The 17721-nt window shown below is 44.6% G+C and overlaps 1 protein-coding gene and 1 pseudogene across 1 annotated transcript in view; one reads left to right on the top strand and one right to left on the bottom strand.

The window, feature by feature from the left end:
• The window catches only part of tmem115 (transmembrane protein 115), a 27104-nt gene extending 13776 nt beyond the window's left edge, over positions 1–13328 (bottom strand). The window contains exon 1 of the mRNA XM_060835789.1: positions 12218–13328. Coding sequence (XP_060691772.1) covers positions 12218–13071 — 854 coding nt within the window. The 5' untranslated portion in view covers positions 13072–13328. The remainder of the gene's footprint in view (positions 1–12217) is intronic.
• On the top strand, positions 13070–17721 carry LOC132822040 (macrophage colony-stimulating factor 1 receptor-like; annotated as a pseudogene).

Below are 17721 nucleotides of genomic sequence, written 5' to 3'. Positions count from 1 at the left end.
ACATGTAAATCAATATTCTACAGATTAGTTTGGCCTTAAATTTTTTCTGTTCTCCTTTTTTCCTTTCTCCTCACCATTATAGATGCTCCGTCTAATCTATTTTAGTTTTTTCACTAACTGGGGTAGGTCCTTACGACATCTTGTTCAAGATCTGTGCTCCCAGAATTAGCGTTCTTCTGTAGCCAAGCTGGCCCAGTGCAACTATAATATTGGCACCCATCTTGCATATGCAGGAATCAGAACAACTTGGTCTTTTTTGCTTCATCGATTACAGCAGTGCCTTTTTAATAAAAATCTGCTCAAATGACTTTCCTCCAGTCCTTCAGAGAGTCAAATGGTTCCAGATGAGGTTTAAAAATAATTGTCTGCAACAAACATTATTGAGCCAAATACAGCAGTGGACGACTGAGCAAAACTGAGTTCATTTGGAAAATCTTCATGGCTGGACTCATACGTTATACGTGAGAAGACAGAGGTCAATGATTATTGTTCCAGGTGCTCCCGTGTCACCATCACTGAGGTTCCTCCTTCAAAAAGCTACCATAATTTATAATCAGTTCCACTCCATTCACAATCCACTGAAGTAAGTCATTTTGGTGGTGTTCTGTTTAAATAACCCCAGGTATGGCTGCTTATGAAGCACTCAAACACATGTCAGACAATGACCACTGTTTTCTAGACAAAGCCCAACCAGTTCAACTCTAGCAAAATTCCCCCATTAGTGAATCGGTCTAGCCTCATCAACAGCTCCACAAGACACAGGATTGGTAGTGGGCAAGTGCTTGGCGGCACAGTGGTTAGCACTGCTGCCCCACAGCACCAGGGACCTAGGTTTGATTACAGCTTTGGATGCGTATGTGGAGTTCGCAAATTCTCCGTGTCTCTGTCAACTTCCATCACCTGCCCTGGTTTACTCCCACAGTCCAAAGTGGATTGATCATGGCAAATTGCCCCATAGCATCTAAGCATGTGCAGGCTAGGTAGAACAGCCATGGAAAATTCAGTGTTTTGGTGGTGGTGGGGAGAATCCTGTTTGGGATAGTGTATAGGATGGGCGGAAGGGCCAAAAGTTAATGATGTTGTGGTTCTGTTCGCCGAGCTGGGAGTTTTTGTTGGAAACGTTTCTTCCCCTTTCTAGGTGACATCCTCAGTGCTTGGGAGCCTCCTGTGAAGCGCTTCTGTCATGTTTCCTTCGGCATTTATAGTGGCTTGTCTCTGCTGCTTCCGGTTGTCAGTTGCTGTCCGCTGCAGTGGCCGGTATATTGGGTCCAGGTCGATGTGTTTGTTGATAGAATCAGTGGATGAGTGCCATGCCTCTAGGAATTCCCTGGCTGTTCTCTGTTTGGCTTGCGCTATAATAGTGGTGTTGTCCCAGTCAAATTCATGTTGTTTGTTGTCTGTGTGTGTGTGGCTACTAAGGATAGCTGGTCGTGTCGTTTTGTGGCTAGTTGGTGTTTGTGGATGCGGGTTGTTAGCTGACTTCCTGTTTGTCCTATGTAGTGTTTTGTGCAGTCCTTGCATGGGATTTTGTACACTACGTTGGTTTTGCTCATGCTGGGTATCGGGTCCTTTGTCCTGGTGAGTTGTTGTCTGAGAGTGGCTGTTGGTTTGTGTGCTGTTATGAGTCCTAGTTGTCGCAGCAGTCTGGCTGTCAGTTTGGAAATGCTCCTGATGTCTGGTAGCATACATGATGTTCGACAGCTGCATGATCTTGAATGAGTCCTCTGAATCCAGACTTGTCTTCTGTACTAGCAAGCAGCTTTGGCTTCTGCATCTGTTTGTTACACTGTATGAGAGAGAGTTTTGTTCCAAGTTGTTGGACTTCACTTCAGACTGGAATCACAAACAGTATCAAGAACAACTTAAGCCTCCAGACCAGCCATTGATTGAGGGGTCCCCAATGTGCAGGAGGATGTGAGGCTCATTGTTTTCCTTAAAGGGCAGTGAATCAAAGACATTAAATTAGATATTTACATTTTAAATGAACTGGGGTTTGAAAATGTTGCGATGCACAAGGCATCTGGATTAATTAGAGAATGGTTACAGCACAGGAGAAAGTTGTTCAGCCAACCACGCCAGTGCTGACCCTCTGTGAGGGAACAGTTCCCCTGGTACCAAGCCCCTACTGTCTCCCCAAAGCCCAGCATTTTTTTTTCCATCAGATTGTAATCCAATTTCCCCTTGAAATCCTCAACGGAAGCTATCTCCACCATACTCACTAGGCAGTGCATTTGAGATCCTAACCGCTCATTTTGTCAAAAAAGATTTTCCTTGTATTTCCATTACTTCTTCCAACCACCATAAACTTGAACTCTTTGGTTATTGATTCTTCCACCAATAGGAACACCCTATCTGCTCCATCCAGACCCTTCAAGATTTTGAACACCTCAATCAAATCTCTTCTCAACCATCTGTTTTCTGAAGAAAATAGTCCTAACTTCCCCAATTTTTTAATATAACTGAAGTTTCTCATCCTTGGAACTGTTCATGTGTTTTTTTCCCTGTTGTCCCTTTATATTATTTCTTCATATTATTCCTAAAATGTGGAGTCCAAAACTAGACACAGCAATCCAGTTGAGATTGAACTAATGTTTTATACAAGCTAGAACAAAATTTCCTGGTCTTTATATTCGATAAGCCTGCATTGATAAAAACCAGGTGGTGTCTATTTTATTTACCATGCTCTCACCCTGTCCTGTCACATTCAATTATTTATGTACATATACACCAAGTTCCTTCTGTTCCTGTAACTCCCATTAACATTTTACCTCCTATTTTATTTTATCTTTGCATTCTTCCTATCACAGGTCTGCAACAAATTTCATCTGGCAGTTGTGTGTCTACCCACAAACTGTGTCTCTTTAGAATTCTAGGTAAAACAAGGGCTGCAGATGCTGGAAACCAGATTCTAGAGTGGTGCTGGAAAAGCACAGCAGTTCAGGCAGCATCTGAGGAACAGGAAAATCAACATTTTAGGCAAAAGCCCTTCATCAGGAATAGAGGCAGAGTGCCTGGAGGGTGGAGAGATAAATGAGAGGAGGATGGGGGTGGGGAGAAAGTAGTATAGAGGCCCCCACCCTCCTCTCGTTATTTCTCCACCCTGCAGGCACTCTGCCTCTATTCATCTTTAGAATTCTAAACTTTCTTCCTCATGGCTCACAATATTTCCAAATTTTGTATAATCTACAAATTCTTAAACTTTTCCCTGTACACCAAGGCCTAGATCATTAATATATACACTGTATCATTAAAACGAACCCAAACACTGATTCCTGAGGAATCCACTATAAATCTTCCAGTTTGAAAAGTATTCACTAACCACTACTTTGTTTCCTGCCAATTAGCCAATTCATGTCCATTTTGCTGCTGTCTCTTTTATTCAATGAGCTCCAACTTTGCTCACAAGTCCACACGCGACACTGTATCAGATGCCTCCTGTTCATGTACACAACAGCAGCATTGCTCTCATTAATCCTTTGTCACATCATCAAAAAACATAAATAAGTTAGTTAAACATGATTTGCCCTTAGTAAATCCATGCTTTTCTTAATTAGTAGGCATTTGCCCAAATGATTATTAATATTCTCCCGAATGATCATTTCTAGATCATTTCCCAAAACTGAGGTTAAACTGACTGGCCTGTAGTTGCTGGGCACATCTTTAGACTTTTTTTTGGACAGTTTTCAAATTCTGCAGTCCTCTGGCACCACTTTGGAATCAAAGAAAGGCTAAAAAATTGGGGCCAGTGTCTCCACAATTTCTAGACTCACTTCCATCGGTATCTCAGGATACACTCCACTGGTACCTTATCACGTTTAAGTTTAAACAGCCTACTTAAAACTCATATCAGTTTTAAGCCCTTCTGAGAATGTTTATACGGTATAAGCAGATAAGGAAAGTGTTAAGTTCTGATTTTGTGAAACAGGAGGTTCAGTTGAGCATTACTCAGATCAGATAAGAGCTTATAGTTAACAATGGGGTGCTGGAGGCAAGGGTAATGGGTTAACAAGATGGAAAAGCATTCATTATGTAAAGCCATTTAACAACATGAGGTAGCACTCAGTATAACAAGTCAGTTTAACAAGGTGAAAAGTATTCATTATGTGAAGCTAGTTATTCATTGTGTAACAGCAGGTGGCTTAATCTTAACTATTGACACGCGCTGATTGTAGCAGTCAATCAACTAATATGTATGTTGCCTTATCTGGATGCTCCACCCTGTAAAATAACTTTATATTTCATTGAGAAACTGCTGTTCCAGAGAAGACTGTGAACTGGTGTCTTTGTGCACATGGGCGATCGTTCTCTCTCCAGCGTCCGGAATAAAGATGAAGGAGGCAAAACTATACCGTGTCTCTGAGCGTTTTGCTTCGACTGAGGGGGTAAATGGGACGACAGTATTGGCGTAGTCAGCAGGATCCACACGAAAAGGTAGATGGAGTCAGTGATCGCCCGAAACACTGGTATGTCAAGATGGACAACCACAAGGTAAGATTTTAAACCTTGGTCCCTCTCGATACTCCTGTGTGCCGGAGATGGTTCCCTCATTCAATCATTCTCTATTCTACAGATTTCTCGAACAGTATTTTAGCTCAGTCGAGAGACACAACTTCGTAAGCATGCTGGCAGGCAGAGGTTCCAGTCCTCTGTACGGTACTGAGGTTCGGGTCCCCTGGGGGGGGGGGGGTGTGTGTGTGTGTGTGTCTGTGCATGCGTGTGCACGCACATGCGTGTGAGATTGAGGTTCTGTGTGGTGCTGGGGTGCAGGTCCCCTGTGGGTGTGGGGGCGTGATTGAGGTTCGAGTCCTCTGTGTGGTACTGGGGTTAATGTCCCATGGGGTGGGTTTGTGTTGACGTTTTGAGTTCTCTGCGCGGTAGTGTGGCCTGAGTCTAGGAGGGTTCATGTCCTCCGCACTGCGCTGGGGTTCAAACTCTCTGTGTTTAATTGGGATTCGAGCAAAGTAAGAAAGGTGTTAAAGTCCCCTCGTGGCAAAATTTGAGGCTCTGCGAGTCTTTGTTCTGGGGGAAAGAGAGTGGCATGGACTGCAGCGCCATATGGTCTGCTGCAAAGCCTTTCTCTTTTTGTAAGTGTAATTTCATTGAGGGGATGCAAAAAAAAAGAAATGCTGCAATTAAGTTTGCACCAACACTTGGGTTGAAAAAGGAAAGTTTCAATGTAGATTGTGCCATGCTGAGAATGTTTGATGTTTAAAAATTTTGGATTTTTTTTAGAATACCGGTTTGGAAAATCTTTTTAAGTAACTGTTTTGCCTTGTTTGAATCAGGATCTCGATTCAATGTATTTTGTGGGCAATGTAATGGGGCAGATTTTGTTTTTACATTGAAATTGTATAACATTATCAAACTTGTAACCTTAAAACAAATTAATTGAGGACCTTGAGCCCCCAATTATGCTTGAAATTTTATAATACCTGTTTAAAAAAAACAGTTGGGTCAGTGGTTATGCTTTAGCCAGATGAGAGTATTGTATTAAAATGTCTTTGCACAGTGATCACAAAAAGAGTACATTTTGAGTTTGATGTTTTGTTAAGACTTTTGAGAATATTAGATCTTAAAGCTGAGCTGTTTAAATTCTGTTAATCATTGTTAAGACTTCATTGGCCCCCTTCATAGTGCAAATTCAGAGTGTTGATCTCTACCAAAGTTGCCACTGTAATTCCGACTGTTTAATTTGGGAAATTTCATTTGGAGAACATATCTTAAAATATTCTGCATTTGATTCCCCATGAATATTTGAGATTTAAATCTGAACTGAAACTGCCTCTTCAATTGCGAAAGCACAGGAAACATTTTGTTGTTTTCTTGCCGTTATAGATTTTGGAAATACTTTTCCTGACAGCTTTCACATTAGCCACGTATTAATTTGTTAAAGGAAAATCATTTTTGAATAACCTGAATGGGGTCCCCTGAGGGTTTGATTTCAGGACCATTGATTGTTGTTTATAATGGGGCGGCACGGTGGTTAGCACTGCTGCATAACAGCGCCAGAGACCCGGGTTCAATTCCCACCTCAGGCGACTGACTGCAAACTCCACACTTTTTCCCTGTGTCTCCGTAGGTTTCCTCCGTGTGCTTTGGCTTCCTCCCACAGTCCGAAAATGTGCAGGTTAGGTGAATTGGCCATGCTAAATTGCCTGTAGTGTTAGGTGAAGGGATAAATGTAGGGGAATGGGTTGCGCTTCGGAGGATCGGTGTGGACTTGTTGAGCCGAAGGGCCTGTTTCCACACTAAGTAATGTAATCTAATTGACTGAATTGTTTAGGTAGTACAATTTAGAAGTTTATGGATTGTATAAAACTTGATAATGCCATAAATAGTGAACAGAGTGACAGACTTCAAGAATTCAAAGACGGTTGAAATAGGGAGACACAATTTAGTGTAATTAAATGTGACTATTTTCATACTGATAACCACCTTGGCAAGGAAGGAAAGAGACAGGAAATGCAAAGATACTTTCAGCAGCTAACATAGTCTCTAGAGTTTCTCCATTCGCAGGTAAAGCACGCCTTCGGACCACTGCCCACCCCTCCACAACCTGATCCAATGGATTCAATCAGCTCCCCAGAATGTGTATAAGCAGGCAGGGAATGAGTTGAGTTCTGAGTTTTGTGAAACAAAAGGTTCAGCTGAGCATGACTCAGATTAGATAAGCGCTTACAGTTAACAATGGGGTGCTGGAGGTAAGGGTAATGGGTTAACAAGGTGGAAAAGCATTCATTATGTATAGCCATTTAACAAGATAAGGTAGCATTCAGTATGTGAGGTCAGTTTAACAAGGTGAAACGTATTCAATATGTGAAGCCAGTTAAGGTTAAGAATATTCATTGTGTAATAGCATAGAGATGTACAGCACGGATACAAACCCTTCGGTCCAACCCGTCCATGCCGACCAGATATCTCAGCCCAACCTAGTCCCACCAGCACCCGGCCCATATCCCTCCAAACCCTTCCCTATTCACATATCCATCCAAATGCCTCTTAAATATTGCAATTGTACCAGCCTCCACCACATTCTCTGGCAGCTCATTCCACAGACGTACCACCCTGTGTGTGAAAAGGTTGCCCCTTAGGTCTCATATCTTTTCCCTCTCACCCTAAACCTATGCCCTCTAGTTCTGGACTCCCCGACCCCGGGAAAAGACTTTGTCTATTTATCCTATCCATGCCCTTCATAATTTTGTAAACCTCTGTAAGGTCACCCCTCAGCCTCTGACTCTCCAGGGAAAACAGCCCCAACCTGTTCAGCCTCTCCCTGTAGCTCAGATCCTCCCAACCCTGGTAACATCCTTGTAAATCTTTTCTGAACCCTTTCAAGTTTCACAACATCTTTCCGATAGGAAGGAGACCAGAATTGCACGCAATATTCCAACAGTGGCCTAACCAATGTCCTGTACAGCCGCAACATGACCTCCCAACTCCTGTACTCAATACTCTGACCAATACAGGAAAGCATACCAAACGTCTTCTTCACTATCATATCTACCTGCGACTCTACTTTCAGGGAACTCTGAACCTGCGCTCCAAGGTCTTTTTGCTCAGCAACTCTCCCCCAGGACTTTACCATTAAGTCATGCTCTGATTTGCTTTTCCAAAATTCAGCACGTCACATTTATCTAAATTAAACTCCATCTGCCACTCCTCAGCCCACTGGCCCAACTGATCAAGATCCCATAGTACTCTCAGGTAACCTTCTTCGTTGTCCACTATACCTCCAATTTTGCTATTGTCAAAAAAGTAGTAATTACATCTCCTACATTCACATCCAAATCATTTATATAAATTACGAAAAAGGTAGAAGACCCTTGTGGCACACCACTGGTCACAGGCCTCCAGTCTGAAAAGCAACTGTCCACCATCACCTTTCAGCCAGTTCTGTATCCAAATGGCTAGTTCTCCCTGTAATGCATAAGATCTAACCTTGCTAACCAGTCTCCCATGAGGAACCTTGTCGAACGCCATATAGATCATGTCTACCACTCTGCCCTCATCAATCCCCTTTGGTACTTCAAAAAATTCAATCAAGTTTGAGAGACATGATTTCCCACGCACAAAGCCATGTTGACTATCCCTAATCAGTTCTTGCCTTTCCAAATACATGTAAATCCTTTCCCTCAGGATTCCATCCAACAACGTGCCCACCGGTCTTGTCCTTACCACCTTTCTTAAAACAGTGACACCACGTTAGCCAACCTCCAGTCTTCCGACACCTCACCTGTGATTATCGACAATACAAATATCTCAGCAAGAGGCCCAGCAATCACTTCCCTCGCATGGGGCTTGCAAAACAAACCTTTTCACTTAGGTAGATGTGACTACAATAAATCAAATCAAATCCACCCAATCGGTGTACTAGCTCTTTCTGTTCCACTTTCCTTTAGAAAGCTTTCTAAGCTGTTCTTAAATATCGATCTCATCTCTGCTTCTGGCACTATGGTAGTAATGTTTTGGCCTAAATCTCTTGTGTATCATTCTACATTCATTCCTTCATTCCATATTCCCTCCTTCATTCTAGACCTTTCAATTATAGGAAAGTTATCTTCTTTCTATCCTACCACATCCTGTAAACGTAAATGTCAGTCTGTAACCTCCCATCTTCTGTTGGAAAAGACAGTTTGTAAGTTTCTTTTTAGTTTGCGCATCTAAAGCCGTATCTTGGTTTTTGTTTATATTTGTTTACGAGATGTGGCTGTTGCTGGCTGGGTCAGTGCATATGAGGGCAGTTTAACAATCAACCACATTTCTGTGGGTCTAAAATCACACATCGGCCAGACCAGGTTAGGACAGCAGCTTTTCTTTCCTAAAGAACATTAGTGCCGCATTTTCAACATCTTTCCTGTAAGTAAACAATTCAAAACTGCACTCAGTACTCCAATTGTGGCTAATTAGGGGTTTGATACAGATCACATCTTAACTTTTGGATTCCGTACATCTTTTTTCTTTATCAGCCTCATCCACTTTAGGTTCCATATTTAACTCTGGTGAACCCTAGCTCTCCAAATACTGCTACACTTAGGCAGCCCTAACTCCCTTTCATCAAAACTACATTTAAAAGTAAAATATACCCTCACTCTTAGTTGATCTATCACTAAACTTGCAATTACCCAACAACTTGTATGAACACAGCACCTCTGACACTAAACCATTTTGAGGCACTACATAGATGAGCCGTAACGCAAGTTGACATTGAGCCACACATTGAGATGCTGGACCAGATGATCAAATGCTTGATCAGGTTGGTATCTTTTAAAGTGCATCTGAAAGAATAAAGAGATTTTGAAAGATTTAGGGTGGGAATTTCAGAGCTTACAGTCTAGGCAACCGAAGGCACAGTCACCAGTGGGTACAACTTTAAAATTGAGGGACACTTGAACATAAGCCTTTAGAGCAGGAGGAGGCCATTCAGCCCCTCAGGTCTGCTCTGCCATTTTATACAATCATGACTGATCTCATGTCAGCCTTAACTCTCCTTTCCTATCTACTCTCGATAACACTTCAGCCCATTACTATTAAAAAAAAGTTACCTCCTCCTTATATTTACTCAATGTTTCAGCATTCACCACACTATGGGTAGTGAGTTCCACAGATTTATGACCCTTTGAGAGAAGTAATTTCGAGTCATCTCTTTTTAATCTGCTACCCCTTATCTTAAAACTATGACATGTCATTCTAGATTGCCCCAAGAGAGAGAAATAGATAAATGCAGATGTCTTAGAAAGAGGTGACCTTATAGTGGTTTACAAAACCTTGAGGGGTATACGCAGGGTTAATGGCAGGTGTCTTTTCCCTAGGATGAGGGATTTCAAGATTACAGGGCATGTTTTTAAGGTGAGGGGAAAGATATTTAAAAAAGACACGAGGGCAATTTTTTGTTTTACACAGATGGTGGTTTGCGTGGAATGAATTTCCTGAGGAAATGGTGGATGCGGGCACAGTTACAATGTCTAAAAGACATTTGGATAAGTACATGAATAGGAAAAGTTTGGAGAGATATGGGCCACAAACAGGTAAGTGGTACTCATTTAGTTTGGGATTACGTTCGGCGGGGACTAGTTGAACCGAAGGGTCTGTTTCCAAGCTGTATGACATATAATGTGAAGAAATTGAGGAATTTGAAAAGAAGGATAAGAATTTTAAAATGAAAACACTGGGAGCCAATGTAGGTCAGTGAGCACATGGAAGAATTTGGGACAATGAAGGATATAAGTAGCAGAAGTTTAAATGATCTCATTTTTACAGTGCATAATCTGAGAACATAGAACAGTACAGCACAGAACAGGCCCTTCAGCCCACAATGTTGTGCCAACCACTGATCCTCACGTATGCACCCTCAAATTTCTGTGACCATATGCATGTCCAGCAGTCTCTTAAATATCCCCATTACCTCGCTTCCACAACTACTGCTGGCAACGCATTTCATGCTCTCACAACTCTCTGCGTAAAGAACACACCTTTGACAGCCTCTCTATACTTTCCGCCAAACAGCTTAAAACTATGACCCCTCGTGTTAATTTCTGCCCTGGGATAAAGTCTCTGGCTATCAACTCTATCTATGCCTCTCATTATCTTGTATACCTCAATTAGGTCCCCTCTCTTCCTTCTTTTTTCCAATGAAAAAAGTCCGAGCTCAGTCAACCTCTCTTCGTAAGATAAGCCCTCCATTCCAGGCAGCATCCTGGTAAACCTCCTCTGAACCCTCTCCAAAGCATCCACATCATTCCTATAATAGGGTGATCAGAACTAGACACAGTATTCCAAGTGCAATCTAACCAAAGTTTTATAGAGCTGCAACAAGATCTCACGGCTCTTAAACTCAATACCCTGTTAATGAAAGCCAAAATACCATATGCTTTCTTAACAACCCTGTCCACTTGGGTGGCCATTTTATGGATCTATGTACCTGCACACCAAGATCCCGCTACTCTTCCACACTGCCAAGAATCCTATCCTTAATCCTGTACTCAGCTTTCAAATTCGACCTTCCAAAATGCATCAGCTCACATTTATCCAGGTTGAACTCCATCTGCCACCATTCAGCCCATCTCTGCATCCTGTCAATGTCCCGCTGCAGCCTACAAAAGTCCTCTATACTGTCAACGACACCTCCAACCTTTGTGTCGCCTGCAAACCTGCTAACCCAACCTTCAATCTAGTCATTAATAAAAATTACAAAAAGTAGAGGCCCAAGAACACAGCCCTGTGGAACATAAGGAAGGAACATAGTTCATTGTAGGCTCTGCAGACAACTGCTTTCATCTTCTGAATACTTAGCTCAAGAAATGTTTGACAAGCAGAACTGACAATTCCAATGATGTAGAACTGGACACTGTCTGAGTTCAGTACAAATGTGTAAAAACAGACGATGTATTTTCAGATTGTGTCACCAATTGTCAGCATGTAGCTGGCAAATAGCAGGAAGGAGGATCGCCCATCTAACATGGTTATGTTTGTCAAGGGCAATCTTTCTTTCAAAAACTCATACTTTACTTTCAATTATTTTCTCTTTAACTAGATTATTAACAAATGTTTTTAGAATTTCCACCAGATGTTTTACTAATTAGCTTTAGCTAGTATTCCAGAATTCTTTGATGTACTTTTTCAACACCTGGCACCTCGCCTCCATGAGCTGAATTTTCCCTTTTTTTTAAAAAAACTTTTATTGCAGTATTACACAACACACTTTCAGCAATTCAAATATTTACCAATTCTCTCATACTTTTTTCTGTTCTGCTGTCCAATATTGACTGACACCTGTATATTTCTAGATAGGATCACTGGATTGAACTGGTCAATTATCTCCTCCCTTACTTGGGAGGCACCAACATCAAATGTAACGTTACTACAGCCATCCTGGCTCAAAATTAGGTAGCAGAATTCAAGGTTAGATGCTAGATCCATAGAATTGAACTAGTCACTATCAGTACCCCTGGTACTTAGCTGGTTTTCAATCTCCCTATATACATCAAAACACTGAAATGTCATGTGTATTACACAATCCCAACCCTCTGACAAAATCACACATATTAATCATTTGGTAAACTGGTACAGACATAACAGGCTTCCCTACTCTAACAATTCTTTGCTTAAGTTTCTGCCTGGCCAGATAGTGCTTCAGTTGCACTATCAATGCAAGTTTAACACACTAAAACCTTCCTAAGATCACATTAGAGAATGGAAATGGAAACTTTTTTTTAAGTACCTTCTGCGTTCTGCATCCTGTGGGTCAGTACCAGGTAGGCTTATTGTAATGGATGATGGTGCCCCAACATCATATCGCTTGACTGTCTTCTTACATATTCTAATCTTCACCAGGACACTGTAGATCACATTGGCCACCACAGAGACAAGTGGCTGCAGAATCTCAGGGAAGAAGGTGGCGAACGCAAAGTGATCAGACATGTCCCCTCGGCCGCGGCTGTGTTTTTGGTAGAATCGAAGGTAGACCCAGCTAGAGAGGACTCCGTACCCGTAAGATGCCAGCAGTGGGCTGCTGAGAACCATGGTGAGCCGCAGGACCCCGAGAGCCACCAACACCGCCATGGGGACATCCTTCATCCGCAGCTGGGGCACCTTCAGGACCACCGTGTCACCCATGGTCTGTTTCAAAGCCACCAACACCCCACCAGCGAAGCCCCCCATGCCATGGATGCGCACAGTGAATAAGTAGTCCAGGTTGAAAGTGGCCATGTAGGTGAGGAGGTAGGAGAAGGCCCCGAGGACGCCCACCGCCACATTGAGGACAGCGAAGAAGATGAGCAGCTCCAGGGCGCCCCAGAGGGGTTCCAGGAGCGCCCCGGCCAGCAGCACGGCCCCCAGAGCCAGCGCCACATCCCAGATGTGCTTCTCCACCACGGCGTGAGTCAGCAGCGTCCAGAGCCAGCAGTTCGGTGGGAAGAGGTACCCCGGGGTGACGGCCAGGCCGTGTCCCGTGTCAGTCAGGAAGGAAAGGCCGTACAAGGCGAGCACGGAGCCGCATAGGGCCTTCACCACCACGCTGCTGCTGCCCGCCGCCGCCACCAGCTGCTGCCGGGCCGCCGCCACGAAGCGGCTCATGGCGGGGCCCAGGAACCGGCGGGAGCCGCACCGACCACCCCACCGCTCCAGCCAAGCTCAGCCCCGCAAGGCCCGGCGCCTGCCGCCTCTTGCCCCTTCTGCCTTCAGCGGTCCTGAGGCCAACACCGGGATCGTGCCCAGAACACAGCCCAGCGGCCTCGCCACAGCAAACACTCTCTGCCCCGCCCGTTGCCCCCAGCCGACATCATCAACGGGCGCCCGATTACCCCGAGCCAACTTCATCATCGAGCGCCCGATTACCCACCAGCTGACATCATCACCGGGCGCCCGAGTGTCTTCATCAGTAACCGCAGTACCGCCCTGCTATTGTCATCGTCATCATCGGGCGCCCGAAGCCCCACATTGACTTTGCAATCGGGCACTTTCTGCCCCGCACTGACATCATAAATAGGCGCCCAAGGCACGGAGCCCTGCTGAAGGGCCAGGGGGCAGAAAGTGATCTACAATCGCCGCCTGTTTTAGGCAAGTGAGGCAGGGGGGGGGGGCCCGTTCAGGTCTGGCCACCCATTCCACACTCCAACGGCGAGATAGCGATTGTAGCCCCGGGCAATGAGGGCCAAAGGTATTTAGACAGCTGAAGGCCATTCAGCCCATCGAGTTCACACTGTCTATCTGCACAGTAATCCAGTCAATCCCATTTCCCCCCCCCCGCTCTCTCAGTGGTAATCACTGTCCAGGAGGTCAGCACAGCCAGAGTGGGGGACGGGTAGCAGTTTTGTAACTAAACTGGGATTTCTGCCCTGATTTTGAGGATAACGGAGTTGACAGTGTAGCTATACTTCCCCTGCGCTGTCCTACCTGTGGGCTGTGTGGCAGTGTTGCAGCTTCAAAAGGACACCAGGGAGCAGTGACACTGCAAGGTGAGCACTATTCTGTTGTGGGAAATGTCACAGAAATGTAAGAAATAGATGGTGATATCTTGAAAAATGTCCATATTACAGAGGGGGAACCACTGGATGTATTGAAACACATAAAAGTGAATAAATCCCCAGGACCAGATCAGGTGTACCCTAGAACTCTGTGGGAAGCTAGAGAAGTGATTGCTGGGCCTTTTGCTGAGGCATTTTATCATCGATAGCCATAGGTGAGCTGCTGGAAGGCTGGAGGATGGCAAATGTGGTGCCACTGTTTAAGGTGGTAAGGATAATCCAGGGAACATCTGCAAACTTACTAACTGTACCTCTTATGTTTGCATCCAAATCATTTATGTAAATGACAAAAAGTAGAGGACCCAGCACCGATCCTTGTGGCACTCCACTGGTCATAGGCCTCCCGTCTGAAAAACAACTGTCCACCACCACCACCCTCTGTCTTCTACCTTTGTGCCAGTTCTGTATCCAAATAGCTAGATCATCCTGTATTCTGTGAGATCTAACCTTGCTAATCAGTCTCCCATGGGAACCTTGTCGAATGGCTTACTGAAACTTGAAAAGGTTCAGAAAAGATTTACAAGATGTTGCCAGGGTTGGAGGATTTGAGCTATAAGGAGAGGCTGAACAGGCTGGGGCTGCTTTCCCTGGAGTGTTGGAGACTGACGGGTGATCATATAGAGGTTTACAAAATTGTGAGGGACCCTGATAGGATAAATAGACAAAGTCTTTTCCCTGGGGTGGGGGACTCCAGAACTAGAGGGCATAGGTTTAGGCTGAGAGCGGTAAGATATAAAAGAGACCTAAGGGGCACCCGTTTCATGCAGAGAGTGGTACGTGTATGGAATGAGCTGCCAGAGGATGTGGTAGAGGCTGGTACAATTGCAACACTTAAAAGGCATCTGGATGGGTATATGAACAGGAAGGGTTTGGAGGGATATGGGCTAGGTGCTGGCAGATGGGACGAGATTGGGTTGGGATATCTGGTCGGCATAGACAGGTTGGACTGAAGGGTCAGTTTCCATGCTGTACATCTCTATGACTATGACTGCATTGGACAGGTTGAAACATTGCACCTGTCGGGGCAGTGGATTCACCCACAACACTTTCCTGTTGTCTCCTGCTCCCGTAAATTCCACAATCTGTACATAAAGACAGCAACACTGTGCATTGATGCTGTGAATGGAAATGATTAAGGAAATTTCACCCGCGTTGTAAAAGGGCAGACGAGATACGAACTGCTGTAACAATGCTGTGGGTTGTTGAGAAAGGTTATGTGCAAATGTTTACAGATCAGGAGACTGTCCTGGAAGCAGACAATGGGGAAAGTTTCCAGCCCCAAGTGAGAATTGAAGCCTATCCTGCACTAAGGGCGGCACGGTGGCACAGTGGTTAGCACTGCTGCCTCACAGCGCCTGTAGACCCGGGTTCAATTCCCGACTCAGGCGACTGACTGTGTGGAGTTTGCACGTTCTCCCCGTGTCTGCGTGGGTTTCCTCCGGGTGCTCCGGTTTCCTCCCACAGTCCAAAGATGTGCGGGTCAGGTGAATTGGCCAAGCTAAATTGCCCGTAGTGTTAGGTAAGGGGTAAATGTAGGGGTATGGGTGGGTTGCAGGTCGGTGTGGACTTGTTGGGCCGAAGGGCCTGTTTCCACACTGTAAGTCTAATCTAAGGCAGCATTGCTGGATCTATGAGACCATGAATAATAGTGCTGATCACAAGTCAACATTTCTTGTGAAGCACAATAGCAATGAGAGTTCTCTCCTTTTGGTGTGGTTGAAGGAAGGTGAGAGTGGCACATACACAATTTTTTTTGCATCTAATGGAGAAGCAAGCTCACCCTTGGCCTTCCATTTATTGATAAATCAAAAGCCGACAGTGACCATTAAGAAGGAACAAATTACTGCGGGTGACCAGAAGGATGTTGCATTTCGCTGCCTTGCCAGTGAGTTTTCTATTCCAACCATTCACTGGTACCAGTGTCCAGTGCACAGAGACAGGTGCACGGGAAATGGAATCATCAATCTCCACAACCCAATACCCCAAACTAAGACGTCCATTGTTTCTGAGACTCAGTATGGACAGACAGAGGTGGAGAGTGTGCTATCAGTCCATAAGGTGAAGCCCGATTCCCTGTTAGAATGTGACGCATCCAATAAAGCTGGAGGAAGTTCCTTGGTCACCCTGCCATAAATGCTCTGTTCACTCCCTTCCTCTCAGTTTCAGTGGCTGTTGCAGTCCTGCTGCTCCTCTTCCTTCTCTTGCTGCTCTACAAGTACAAACAGAGACCAACTTTAAGTTCTGTTGGAAGATCATCGAGGGGTGGTGAATGGGAATGATTATACTTTCATTGGCCCCACCCAGCTCCTGTACAATGAGAAATGGGAAGTCCCCAGAGAGAAACTGCTTGGGTAAGATCCTGGGAGCTAGAGCATTCGGGAAGGTGGTCGAGGCCACTGCCTATGGACTGAGCACAGAGGATTCAGCCACCAAAGTGGCTGTAAAAATGCTGAAACCCAGTGCCCATTCCACTGAGACGGAGGTCTCTGTCAGAGTTGAAAATCCTGAGTCACCCTGGTACAGCACACACACGTTGTCAACCTTCTGGGAGCCTGTACACTCGGAAGGTCCAATTCTTGTCATCAACAAATGTTGCTATGGTGATTTATTGAACTTTGTGAAGAACAATGTCCAGTACCTGACCTGGAATAATGCACTGAATGACCATAAGAACTTCACGCACAGCAAAAAGCCCCTAAGCTACTGTGTAAAGGGTTATCTGCCAATGAGGCCCAGGTTGTCCAGTATAAGCCCAATTGTTTCTCAAACAGATTCCTTAACTATTGAAAAAGATGACGACCCGTTGCCATTGAACATTGAAGACCTTCTGAGTGTCTCCTACCAAGTTGCTAGTGGGATGGATTTCCTGTCCTCCAGAAATTGCATTCACCGTAACCTGGCCGCCAGGTTTTACTGACCGAGGGACGGATCGCCCAGATTTGTGACTTTGGGTCGGCAAGAGACATCATGAATGACTCCAACTACGTCGTCAAAGGTAATACATGACTCCCAATGAATTGGATGGCCCCACAGAGTATCTTCGATTGTGTTTACACAGTGCAGACTGACGTCTGGTTCCATGACATCCTGTTCTGGGAAATCTTCTGATTGGATTCGAGTCCTTATCCTGGAATTCCTGTGGGCAGTAGGTTCTACAAACTGATAAAAAGTGGGTTCCAGATGGACAGGCCCAGTTCTGCAACTCCAGAATTGTACAACATGACGAAGTGCTGGAGTCTTGAGCCCATGGATTGGTCAACCTTTGATCAGATTGTGAAGCTGATTTAATAAGTTGAGTGTATTCATGGAGCAGGATTAGATCAGTCTGCCTGTGGAGTGTGAGCCTCCAGAGTCTTCAACCTTCCAGTCTCCAGATCAGCGGAACTGTGAGATGGTTGATGGAACAGTGTTACTGAGCAACACAATCACCTGCATGACAAAGTTAAACTGATTAAACTGTGGTCGACTTTCTCCCTTAAAGGAGAAAGTTAAACATCACGAGGTTATAGTCCACCAGGTTTATTTGGAAGCACTAGCTTTCAGGGTGCTGCTGCTTCACCGGGTAACTAGTGGGGCAGATTCATAATACACAGAAGTTATAGCAAAAGATCACCCTGTCATGCAATTAAAATGATACATTGAACAAACCTAAGTCTTTCATCTTTTAGAGTGGGTCGCAGGTTTCAGTTCATTCATATGT

The sequence above is a fragment of the Hemiscyllium ocellatum genome, chromosome 14 (genome assembly GCF_020745735.1).
Source record: "Hemiscyllium ocellatum isolate sHemOce1 chromosome 14, sHemOce1.pat.X.cur, whole genome shotgun sequence".
Lineage (NCBI taxonomy): Eukaryota > Metazoa > Chordata > Chondrichthyes > Orectolobiformes > Hemiscylliidae > Hemiscyllium > Hemiscyllium ocellatum.
Note: the sequence above shows the minus strand (reverse complement) of the source record. Positions and strands in the feature narration are given on the sequence as shown.